Here is a 13086-nt window from a genome sequence, read left to right as displayed (position 1 = left end):
TAATAATATATACTGCATCCACATTATTTTTCGTAAGTAAGCAGCACCGTTTACAGCCTAAGAGCTTTGTGAGGAGATGGCCGTGCATAATAGAACGCAACCCACTTTTTCAGTCGACTTGGTTTCAGAAGTATTTTTCCATTAACTTTTTTGATAGGGATATCATAAAATCCTTTATAAAAGAGTTTTAAGCCATGAACCGAACCAACCAACTCTGAGAATCACAACATTTCAAACTTTGATTTGAAGCAAAAAAGTACACTGCAAAAAAATTATTTTCAAGACAAGCATTTTTGTCTTGTTTTCCAGTAAAAATATCTAAACATTCTTAAAACGTGATTTATTTACTTGACAAGCAAACTGGCATAAGATTTTAAGTCCTGTTTTGAGAGAAATCTAATCACATTTAGTGAGATTTATGCTTAAAACAATAAAAAAAAAAAAAAAACTGTTTGACAGTGGGGTAAGAAAAATAAATGGAAAACAAGTTTATTTTGCTTACCCCATTGGCAGATTTTTTTTTCACTAAATTTTGTCAGATTTATATTAAAACAAGACTTAACATCTATCCCATTTTGCTTGACAAGTAAATAAATCACGTTTTAAGAATGTTTTACGAAAACGAGACAAAAATACTTGTGTTGAAAATCATTTTTTGCAGTGTATTTAAAAAATCAGACAAAAAGGATCAAGACTTAAGACTTAATGTCTTTCATGAGGGAAAAAAATATAATAAAAAAATAAAATAAAACGGGGGAAAATATAACACTATTGATTTAAAGTTGATTAAATGTATAGAATATATTTTAATATTAGGCTACTGCAGAATATTCAGATACATACAAATATCTAAGTAGTTTGAGATAGAGGTTCAACTGAGGGTGGATTTTGCCAACACAATAACTAAGGTGGTGTAAAAGGCAGATAACCGATTAATCTGCCGATAGTTTTTAAAATTGACTTCTAGAATGTTAAAAACTTTTAAGCCCTGTTCACACCGCCAGCAACTTTGTGGCTTGGTGTTACTAGACTCTGCGATCTGTCTCGCAAGTGGGTGTTCCAACTGTTTGTCGCTGTAATGTTATTGGAGGACTGCACATCTGGTCATAGCTTTTTGAAACTTTTATCACAGATGAGACCTAATACCGGTAAAATTAAGATATCATTACAATTTGACAAGGAATCAGTTCTCTTGTCTCTAAAACAGTATAATCTGCAGTGTAGAGTGTTTTATAAAACGTGCAGCAGTGATCAGTGCATTAAATCGACGATCAGTTTATCATAAATTAATGAATCAAACTCACTCGGAATGCAGGCCTTTTCTGACACGCTTTTCCACACATCATTGTTTTATTTTATCCATGCATGTGGTTACAGAACAATTATATAGAACAGTAAAAATCTTTCACGATGCTGGAACTTCTGCTCCGTCTTGCCTGTACTCATCTCCAGTCTGCCAGAAGACAGATGACAGGAGCTCCGCTGTCTTCACTCTCATTGGTAGTTGCTTGCGAATGTCGCTTGTCATTTGCATAAAGTTTACATTTTCTCAACTTGTCTTGTCTCTCCACGGCGCTCTCTGTCGCCAACGGCTGTGGCAGCTCGTGTCGCTGGCTCTAGGGCTGAAACGATTAGTCGACGTTATCGACAAAAGTTTCATTGTCGAATAGTCGTTTGATCATTTAACATAACGAGATCACGTTAAACTCTAACGATGATGCGCGAGAGCAGCACTGCAGTTCACGCCTGACTGAGGAGAAGAAGAATTACACAGCTCACAGTCCAGATGCACTCTAAACTTTCCTTCACAGCTTCAGGTGATGTAGATCGCAAAGTTTGAGGGAATTATAATGCAAAAATACCAAATACAAATAAACTCAAATAATATGGAAGCAGATCATGTAAATAACTACAAACTCCGAAACTGTCATTTCTCTGTGTGGTCATCGCCTCTTCTATGAGTTGCGTGAATGTCCCGATCTAAGTGGGAGAGATTGAAACTGCACGCGGCTGAGGTCGCAGGGACGCTCGTCCCTCGAGTGCGTGTGCTTGCTGCAGCTAGATTACAACGTGATGGCTCGCAACTTACTGAATCATTATATATATCACTGTGCATTTCTTATCATGAAGAAATAAGCAGCTTTATTAATTAGTTTTTTGTGAGTTAAAGATGGATTGAAGTGAACAGAAAGGTGAGAGAGGGAATTCTTCACCCCATTATACACTGCAACAAAATAAGTTTTTGATTTATGTTTTGGCTTGTTTTCCAATATAAATATCTAAAACTCCTTTAAAACAACGTACATTTATTTAAGCAGCTATACTGCAGAAGAAAAAAATACAAATATTTTAAAATATCTAAAAATCCTTTAAAAAAAAAGATGCATTCACCCGAGAAGCAGCATATAAGATATTTAGACTTGCTTTTAGAGAATAGATCTTGAATATAAGTATATTTTGTCTTTACTGCACTCGCAGAAGTATAACCAAACCAAAGTGACAAAATACACTTATATTTAAGATACATTCTCTTAAAGCAAGTCCAAATATCTTATATGTTCCTTCTCAAGTAAATGTAATCTTGTTTTAAGGATTTTTAGACCATTTTAAATGGAAAACAAGACAAAAACACTTGATAACAATTGGATTTTTGCTGGGAATTCCTTTACTGAATTAAACTTAATAAAAAGTATTTTTTTTCTCCCATTTAATTCAGTGAATGTCATTTAGAGGTATTTTTAAAAGATGATTTTGTCCTCTTTATTGTAAGCAAGCACGTTTAATACAACCTTTTAAGTCGGGGCACAAGCTGAATAATCGGTTAAGGACTAATGATTAATCGTTGCAATAATCGCCGAATAGTCAAATAATCGTTCTAATAATCATTAGATTAATCGATTATCAAAATAATCGTTAGATGCAGCCCTACTATGCTCTCATTGAAAATGAATGGGATCTTGTTACTTTCTCACGTGATGTCGCTGGCGGTGTGAATGGGGCTTTAGCATTTCCTTACTATGATGGGTGCAGACACAGAGGTTACAAGAGTCCAAAATGAATAAAATCCCACATGCAGTTTATCGTGCAACCAAAATCCCAATAATAAATAGAAAAAATTAAGATTTGGAGCATAACACGGGACTATGAATAAGCCTGAAATACACTTAATTCTTTTGGGATTCTTGTTTTGAAATGACGACTCCATTACAATGCACTATATTTAAGTATTTACCAAATTAAACTTATATATATATATATTAGGGGTGTAACGATCCATCGATCCAATAACCAATGATCCAATGTTATCGATACAATGCGTAAAAATCGATATAGGAATATTTTTAAGATGCAACTTTATTTTAATACTCTCATGTCAGCCACGTCCGTACGCATTTCTGTCATGCAATGAAGCAACCTTATTACATTCATTTCACTTTATGAGTGCTAAATATGCTTTTCATTTGGGACAAGGATGTGCGCAGGGTCTGTGAAGCCAAATTGTGCTCTGCTATCCGTGTGCACACGTCAGTCAAGCTTCCCGTGAAACGTGAGCTCCAGACCAGTGACGTTATTTTTTATATTATTATCTGTATAATTTTTTTCAAAATCTGAAGTACCTTATTTTGTTGTGGATGTCCCAATGTGTATACAGAGAGCTGAATAAAATAATCAAATTATATTTTGGTTGCAGTTGAGGGCAAAAAAAATGTATTGATTGTGTAAAATAGGCACATAATATCGGAATATTGATCGCAGGGCCCTGAATCGAATCAAATGGAAATCGTATCGCAGCAGACTTTGAAATAAATATCGGATCACAGGCCAAGAGAATCGATATAAGATCGTTTCGTGATGAAACGTCCGATTTACACCCCTAATATATTATATATATATATATATATATATAATATATTAGGGGTGTAAATAAAATCCAGATTAAGGATTTTATATATACATATATGAGGTTTTTCTTATTATTCACAAGATATGAAGTTGGAGATCTGATGTATGTGCTGACCGAGCACATTTCCAAATAGTTGCATTTTTCTTTTCATGCCCTCGCTACATTTTCTAACTGTGGAATCCTCCAGCACTGGCAACTAGATTTTTGCAGATAACTGATAGTTCCAAAAAAGCAATTATCGGCACAGATTAATCTGAAAAACGATATATCGGTCTACCTCTAGTTTGACAGTGTAGGGAGACAGACACACTCTCAGCATAATGGATAGTTCTTAACCAGGAATTTCGCTATTAAACTATAAAGCAAATTAATGAAAATTATGGCATCAACAGAAGCATATACACCGATCAGCCACAACATTAAAACCACCTGCCTAATATTGTGTAGGTCCCCCTCATGCTGCCAAAACAGCGCCTCAGAACAGCATTCTGAGATGCTATTCTTCTCACCACAATTGTACAGAGCGGTTATCTGAGTTACTGTAGACTTTGTCAGTTCGAACCAGTCTGGCCATTTCAGAACTGCTGCTCACTGGATGTTTTTTTGTTTCTGGCACCATTCGGAGTAAATTCTGGAGATTGTTGTGTGTGAAAATCCCAGGAGATCAGCAGTTACAGAAATACTCAAACCAGCCCCTCTGGCACCAACAATCGTCCATGCAATTATCTAATCAGCCAATCATGTGGCTGCAGTGCATAAAATCATGCATATACGGGTCAGGAGCTTCAGTTAATGTTCACATCAACCATCAGAATGGGGAAAAATGTGATCTTAGTGATTTCAACCGTGGCATGATTGTTGGTGCCAGATGGGCTGGTTTGAGAATTTCTGTAACTGCTGATCTCCTGGGATTTTCACGCACAACAGTCTCTAGAATTTACTCCAAACGGTGCCAAAAACAAAACACATCCAGTGAGCGGCAGTTCTGTGGACAGAAATGCCTTGTTGATGAGAGAGGTCTACAGAGAATGGCCAGACTGGTTCGAACTGACAAAGTCTATGGTAAAAATAAAATGGAAAAATAAATTTTTACTTCCAGAACCCGACTGTTGCATCTACTAGTGACTATGGAAATTATTCAAAAACCAAAATAAGAGATCATCATTAGTGCCTATTAATTTGCACCATTTTTAAGAATTCATGTGTGACTTGTTATTTTGCTAGAGTTAGTGGAGACTTACATGAGACTTCTGTATGAGTTCCTCTTTGGTGATCTCCCCCACACACTCCAAGTGTGGGCAGTCATTGCTTAATGCACCTGGCATCACTCTTTAGAAAAGAGAGAGAGAGAGAGAGAAATGAACACTATGTAACTAATAAACATAAGTTACATCATCAAAACAATTTTTTTCCATTAATAGCCTGTTTATGCTGTAATCAACTGTGGCAGGTTGAGGCCCTAAACCTGTTTTTAACACATAAGCAACCTTCTCATTACTCTTAGCAACATTATAATACACAATTAACACACCCTACAATGGCCTGGTCCCAAATGACACACTTGATATAGACTTGCAGTCGTGTCTGGCTTTTGTTTGTGTGTCCATGAAGTCCATGAGACTGTAGGGTGTCTCATGTCATTTTACAGTTCAAAAGGGTATTCAAGCACACCCAAGGTGCCCTTTTTTGCCAAGCCTGCACTGGTGCGGACTGCATAACAGTCCATGCGATATTATGTCATTTCAAACAAACACAACTGAATGCTCAAGATTTCACAGATACTAATGCAAGGTCTTAACCTGGACACATACATTTACTATTATGTAAAAATGTGCATTCATTTTTAAGTGGCAAGGTCAAATACCAATACATCCACTTTCTGGCCTTGGCTAGAGTAGACCTGGTCAACTACATCAGAACTTCTAAATGTCTAAAAACACATTTCAACCAAGGACAAAGGAAACTAATGCTTGAACTTGACCATCTAAGAAGGCTCTCAGAATGATGAAAGAGTGCTTCCATTTCAGTCTTCCATTTCCATTATAGATATAGTAGTACTCTGAGGAAATTAGCAACATGGAAACAAAAACGGCAACTAACAATATTTTTTGTGATGGTGGTTTTAATGGGAGACGCAATTCTAAAAATAATTTAGAGACGCAACTTCTTACAGAGCGTTTTTGCGTGATTATAGCTTGCTGTGCTTAACAGTAAATAACAGTTAGCATGGTAAAAACTTCCGCTAGTTTCATCTCTTCACTGCCTTAGGTTTATTCTTTTTATGCGCTGTTGTTACAGCAAAGTGCTGCATTAGCAATACATTTCAAGATGATCACTATCGAACTTTAAATCCTCTGCTGCGAGTAATATTACCATATTTGTGAGGGCCTGTGGAGAGATTAAAGTCTTTTGCTGATTCTGTCTGACACTGCTTAAATAAAGAGTTGCAGTTAGAAAGGATTAAACTGCTTGATGTTGTGAACCTGATATTTACATTTACAAATAATCATTTGGCAGATGCCTTTATCCAAAACAACTTGCAAAAGTGTCCATTATAAGAGTCCACTATTGTGTGTACATTACAGTATATGTACACGCAATATTATCTTGCAGTTCTGCGCTTTTGTATGTGCAGTGAGGATCGCCCTGTAGCACTCCGAATACATTGAAGCGTGTCATTCTGCGTTCAGGATGTGCATAAGCGGTTTCGTGCCGCTCTGTATTGGAGCTTTTCTTATTTCTTACTTGGATAGTTTTGTGCAATAAGATGTTATAGTTATTTAGCTTATTTATTTGTTGAATATCCATTAATCACCATTAGGGATGTCACAATTATTACATTTGGCTGACGATTAACTAAACAAATAATTGCGATTATGACGATTAATTGTCTGTTTTAGGGTTCTCACAATTATAACAATTAATTGTCTGTTTTAGGGCTTTCACGATTATGATGACTAATTTTCATACAAACTGTAATAATTTTGTCTTTGATGCATGTGTGCTTCCTAAGCCTTAAAGGAATAGTTCACCCAAAAATGAAAATTCTCTCATCATTTACTCACCCTTATGCCATCCCAGATGAATATGACTTTCTTTCTTCAGCAGAACACAAACAAAGATCTTTAAAAGAATACTTCAGCTCTGTAGGTCCATACCAGTGTTGTCAAAAGTCCAGTACTTCAGTACCAAGTCGGTACAAAAATAAAAAAGATGTAACAATACCAGTAATTCTACAGTACCGAGCACTGACTCAATCTGGTACCCGCACACTGTCTTGCTAACATTTGAGAGTGTGTTCTGTTGCTCCTTTTACACTGAAATGCACAACTATCAAATTAAAATCATGATATGTCCTAGTGTGATTATTAAACCGTGAAAAGCTGCAGTCTTAGTCTGTATGAGCTGCATGAGCTTTAAATGAATGTGTGAAGCAAACCGCTCATACACTGGAAACCCACAGACTATGAGAATAATTCGTGTTGTATGAGAGATGACAGAGCAGAGCACCAAACCACTCTGAAGTGTTATTTTTATATAATTTATATAATTAAATCACAGCATTTGTGCTTTAACGATCACACTGGGCCATGTAGCGAACTGTTTATCCAGAGAAGTTAAACTTCCGTCAAAGATACATGTCAAAATAAATGCACGATTCATAATGGCAAAAGAAATATATTATAAATTTATTGTTAAATGTAATCCTCAATGTAGAAATAATTATAATTATTATTATTATTATTTTTACAGTAAAATAATAATAATTAATAATGTTTAATGCATAATGAATGTAATAATAATAATAAAAAATTAAGCAATATATCACAAGCAAGAGTGCTTTTGTACTGAATAAGTTTGTTACATTTTCATAAAGTAACTTGTAACGTAATTACTTGAGTCATTTTTTTCGGCAGACTACTTATTTACTCTTACTTGAGTCATAATATTTCTCAGTAATTCTACTTGTACTCAAGTGAATTATTTCTTCAGCAGCAGTACTTTTACAATCTGTACTGTTTCAACCTCGTTTTACTGTGGATATAGATACTTGTCTACATGTTTCCTCCTGCATCTTCACAAGGTCCTTTGCTGTTTTTATGGGATTGATTTGCACTTTTCGCACAAAACTACGTTCATCTCTAGGAGACAGAATGCGTCTCCTTCCTGATCAGTATGATGGCTGTGTGGTCCCATGGTGTTTATATTTGCATACTATTGTTTTTATAGATGAATGTGGTACCTTCAGGCATTTAGAAATTGCTCCCGAGGATGAGCCAGACTTGTGAACAGACAATTTTTTTTTTCTGAGGTTTTGGATGATTTCTTTTCATTTTCCCATGATGTCAAGCAAAAAGGCATCGAGTTTGAAGATAGGACTGAAAATACATCCACAGGTACACCTCCAACTGTGACTCCAATTAGCCAATCAGAAGCTAATTGGCTAACTGCCTAAAGGCTTGACATAATTTTCTGGAATTTTCTAAGCTGCTTAAAGGCACAGTTAACTTAGTGTATGTAAACTTCTGATCCACTGGAATTGTGATAGAGTCAATTAAAAGTGAAACAATCTGTAAACAATTGCTGGAAAAATTACTCGTGTCATGCACAAAGTAGATGTCCTAAACGACTTGCCAAAACTATAGTTTTCTAAAATTAAATTTGTGGAGTGGTTTAAAAATGTGTTTTAATGACTTCAACCTAAGTGGATGTAAACTTCTGACTTCAACTGTAGGGATTTGCAAACCTACCAATTTTCATAATCGACTAGCCGGTTTGTTGTTTGAACAACTAGTCGACTACTCGGTGTTAAGGAAAATAATGTATAAGGCTCCGTTATGTTCACATGACCCCAATCAGATGCATTTCAGAAGGATATATGGACACTAAGCGCAGCGCTTTAGCAAAGAACAAAACCTAAAGCATTAAAGAGACAAAACTTCTTGCAGAGGGTTTTACTGTGCTGACTGTTATTTACTTTTAAAGTTTCAAACTTACTTTGTATAAAATCATGACCACTCATTTGAGCTGAAGAGCTCAGTCATATCAGTAACCTTACAAAAGCTCTTTTATTCTACATGGAGCAGGGGCACCTCATGGGGGCAGCCATGTTAGCATCACATGACCAGTCGAATATTACTCGCTTAATCTCAGTAACTGCCCTGTTATTGGAAACTTTAACTCATTGATTAAATTAATCCTGATTTACTTGGTAACTGAAAACTACTGTGTTTGAATGATGCTGCATCCAGGCCACTAGGTGTCGGTGTAAGCCATACTTCGACAGACTTCCAAAAATTACTGAGTGCACCTTTAAGCACAGCAAGCTATTATCGTGCAAAAACGCTCTCGAAGAAGTTGCATCTTCCAATTAATTTAAGAACTGCGTTTTCCATTAAAACCACCACCACTAAAAATATTAATCTTAGTAGTCGACCCCACTAATTAACTAGTCAGTTGTTGGAAGACTTGTCGCTAACTCGACTACTGCAGCACATCCCTAGCCTGAAGGCATGTTATTATGTCATTTCATGATTGATGCAATAGGCTCCATTACATTTGACAAATGTGAAATCACAAAAACATGTTTCTGAAGTGTCATTATTCACTACTAGTGAAGCCCTCAGCAGTGTTGATTTACATTTTCAAACAAATCATTGAATCATTTTTAACCTTAAATCCTATTCCTATTTTGCTTCCACTGTTTTACAAGCTCATTTGCATTTATAAGCATTTATTTCCCTAGTTACAGTACACAGTAATAATGGTGCCATCTGACAAACCACAAAACAGATCCACTCCCTTTTCATGTCAAACTCTCCATGGATTTGGCTGAGCGTGATTTTCGAGCAAAGGCCAAGACACGTTTTGCTATAATAACAGAAGACCTTGCCTAAGACTGATACAAATGTTCACTATAGCACTTCTAACTGATGGGCTATATATCTACACAATAACTCTTTGGTACTTAATCTACAGTATATCATGTACTGTAACAGGAAAGCATGTGTAAAATCCTGCAATCAAAGAGCTATTGACTAAACTGTTGTGCGAAAACAGAACACATAAATGTGTTTTAAAGATAAATGGATGTGTGGAGGGGATACACGTTTCAGTATGGCCAGACAACATATGAATGAGATAAAAAAAAACTATATGTAGTAGTATTGTAATCTATTGAAATGTAGGCGTTATAGCACATGTAATGTATTATTACGCAATAATGCAAAATATAATTTAAAAAAAAGAGCATTTCTACAGTATGTAAAATATTGTAACGCAACTTCTAACAATGCACGGTATTGTATAATAATGCAGTGTAAATTATGGTGATGTAATCTACTGAAATAAATTTGAATGCAATATACAGTAATGGTCAGGCCTGTTCAGTGAGTGAGTGTGACGTCACTCCAGTAACGCGTCAGCATAGCCAGAACCTTCGCTAGGCTAGTTAGCAACTAGCTGCTGCCTGTCACGCACATACTTCTCAACAGCATTTCCTACGTTTATAAGTCTTTTTTACCATCACAACCACAAGAACAGCGGAATCCCCGCAGACACTATCTGTGTCTTGCTGTGTAAGAAGCGCAGACTGATAGCGTGTGAATGCGGCGCGCTAAAGCTAAAGTCAGAGCGCGCACATCATCTGACAGCTCTGCCGCTGCATCACTTCATATCATAACAACACCGATATAACAGCACCCAATCAATGCATACATTCATATTAACACGAATAGATAGAACCCATCGAATGTGTCCGATAATCTGAGCATACATCACACACAGCCGCTGATATAATTTTTAGCTCACCTCTAGGGAAATGCACGATGATCAATCGATTATCGCTTCTGATGCGCTGATGACGATAACGGCTGGTAAAAGACGTATTTCAGCTTGTCAGCTACATATCTGTAGTATTGTTCTGTTTGCAGATAACGGGTTTTCAAGCGACTGGAATTGGACACCGTAACTTCGGGCTGGAGCTACACGAAATGACACATTCAAACGGCTTCTTCCGGTTGTGCGTCGCTGAAAGTGAATGGGAGAATTAAGCAGCGGCGACGGCGCCTCCTAGTGTCAACACACGGAACGACACACAAATGAGCATTTATCCCAAGGCCCAGCCCTGGCGCCCCTATGTGACCGCAGAAATGATATTTTAATGATTATTACATATATGTTTACTATCACAGGATATCTATTTCCTTGTTTTTTACAAGAGAAAAGAGTGCTAAATTCATACAAATAAACACTAAATCATATTGATTTTCTGTGTGACAATGGTGATTTATCAGTAACCCATATGCATGTACACATATTATACATGCTATTTCTTACTCAACGTGGCGCTGTTGTTTCAGTGATTGACTTGATTTATATTTGACATTGCTAGCTGATGTAGAAACAACATGGAAGTAAACTATAGCAAGTGTAACACATGAAAAGTATGATATGACCAGTGTTGGGTAAGTAACTTTAAAATAGTAATCAACTAGAAATTACAAACTATTTCTCTAACATTTTAATTAGATTACTTTACTAATTACTTTATTGAAAAAGTAATCACTTTACTAATCACTTTAATTTTAAGTTACTTTCTAAAACACTTTTCCGCTCAACAAATTCAAAATAATGTCTATATTTATTCCTTGTTCATTGTTACAAGTCATACACACAGCACCTCACATTTCTCCTTCACAGTGACTCGTTACTGGGCCATAATTCATGTATTCTACATTAATATGTATATTAGAAATAAGCATAACCATCAGAGCCATTGCCAAGTGGGCTGCGCTCATGACATGTGGTGCTGATGCATTGCGGGTGACCTGAGTTCAAGTCCCGACTTGTGAGGTCCTTTCCCGATCCCATTCCCACTCTTCTCCCTATCATTTTCTGTCACCTCTCTACTTTCCCTATCCCATTAAACAGCCAAAAGGTCATACATTTAAAAATGAAGCATAACTGGGGTTTGTCCTCCAGATTGAGGCAGTCACTATGCCACCATGAGGACTTAGAGCACATTGGGCATTCTAAATTGGGGAGAAAAGGGGAGGAAAAAAAAAAGAAAGAAAGAAGCATATCCCTATTATGTACTTAAAAGTAATTAAATTATTTGAAAGTCAATAACTGTAATCTGATTACAAGAATTTAAAATGTAATGCATTAGACTACCTTTTTAGTAAAATGGAATTTGATTACAGTAGCAAATTACTTTGTAATCAAAGTAATTAGGTTTAATTAAAATTAGGTAATTAGGTAATTAAAATATTTTGTAAGACTATAAATTCTTCACCATGCCCAGTAGGTGGCAATATGCATATAGAATGTGAAAACCAAAAAATGAAAAATGTGAAAGTGGAGATTGATAGAAAAAAGTACTTTAATATTGATCTGTTTCTCACCCACACCTTTCATATTGCTTCTGAAGATATGGATTAAACCACTGGAGTCATATGGATTACTTTTATGTGGACCTATGTGTTATTTGGAGCTTCAAAATTTCTGATCATCATTCACTTGCATTGTGAGGACCTATAGAGCTGAAATATTCTTCTAAAAATCTTTGTTTGTGTTCAGCAGAAAGTCTTGGACTTAATTACATAAAATACTGTATATTGCAGAACACCCCAATGTACATAAAATTAAAAATAAGAAGAAATATAACTATTCCCATAAAATATAATGAGATCTGATGGGTCACGCAAGGACTTCTGGGAATGCCTGATTATTGATTTTCACCGTAATTTTAACAAATGTTTACATGTATTCTCTTGTTAAACATAATATACATTTTTACCATTAATTATACGGTAACATCCTACTTTTTACATCTAATAAACAACCGTAAAATTACACGTATTGCCTTGTTAAATTTGTACCGTATCTGTTAACCACCCGTTAACCAACTAACGTTTTTTTAATGTAGCATTTTTAAAGAAAACATTTACTGTTAAAACTACGGGCATTTTTACAGTTTACTTGTGAGGTGTCAGGTTTGAATATGCACAAGAATCTTCAGAATCTTGCAAATAGCACAAGGTTACTCTTATGATGCTCTGTTGTCAAATTTGGGCCAGCAGTCCCCATTCACTTTCATTGTTTGGAAAAGAGCAGCGTGAACATTCCACAAAAGAGAGAAAGTCGTACAGGTTCGGAACAATATGAGGGTGAGTAAATGA

General features: G+C 35.9%; 1 protein-coding gene across 2 annotated transcripts in view; it reads right to left on the bottom strand.

Moving 5' to 3' along the window:
• LOC127441990 (ubiquitin carboxyl-terminal hydrolase 33) overlaps positions 1–10922 on the bottom strand; it is a 50337-nt gene extending 39415 nt beyond the window's left edge. For both annotated transcript variants that reach the window (XM_051699612.1, XM_051699613.1), the window contains exons 1-2: positions 10715–10922; positions 5146–5233 (exon numbers count right to left, since the gene is read on the bottom strand). In XM_051699612.1, the coding sequence (XP_051555572.1) occupies positions 5146–5229 (84 nt within the window). In that variant the 5' untranslated portion in view covers positions 5230–5233; positions 10715–10922. The remainder of the gene's footprint in view (positions 1–5145; positions 5234–10714) is intronic.
• Positions 10923–13086: the final 2164 nt, after the last annotated feature.

The sequence above is a fragment of the Myxocyprinus asiaticus genome, chromosome 6 (assembly GCF_019703515.2).
Source record: "Myxocyprinus asiaticus isolate MX2 ecotype Aquarium Trade chromosome 6, UBuf_Myxa_2, whole genome shotgun sequence".
Taxonomy (NCBI): Eukaryota; Metazoa; Chordata; class Actinopteri; order Cypriniformes; family Catostomidae; genus Myxocyprinus; species Myxocyprinus asiaticus.
This window is presented reverse-complemented; position numbering and strand designations above follow the sequence as displayed.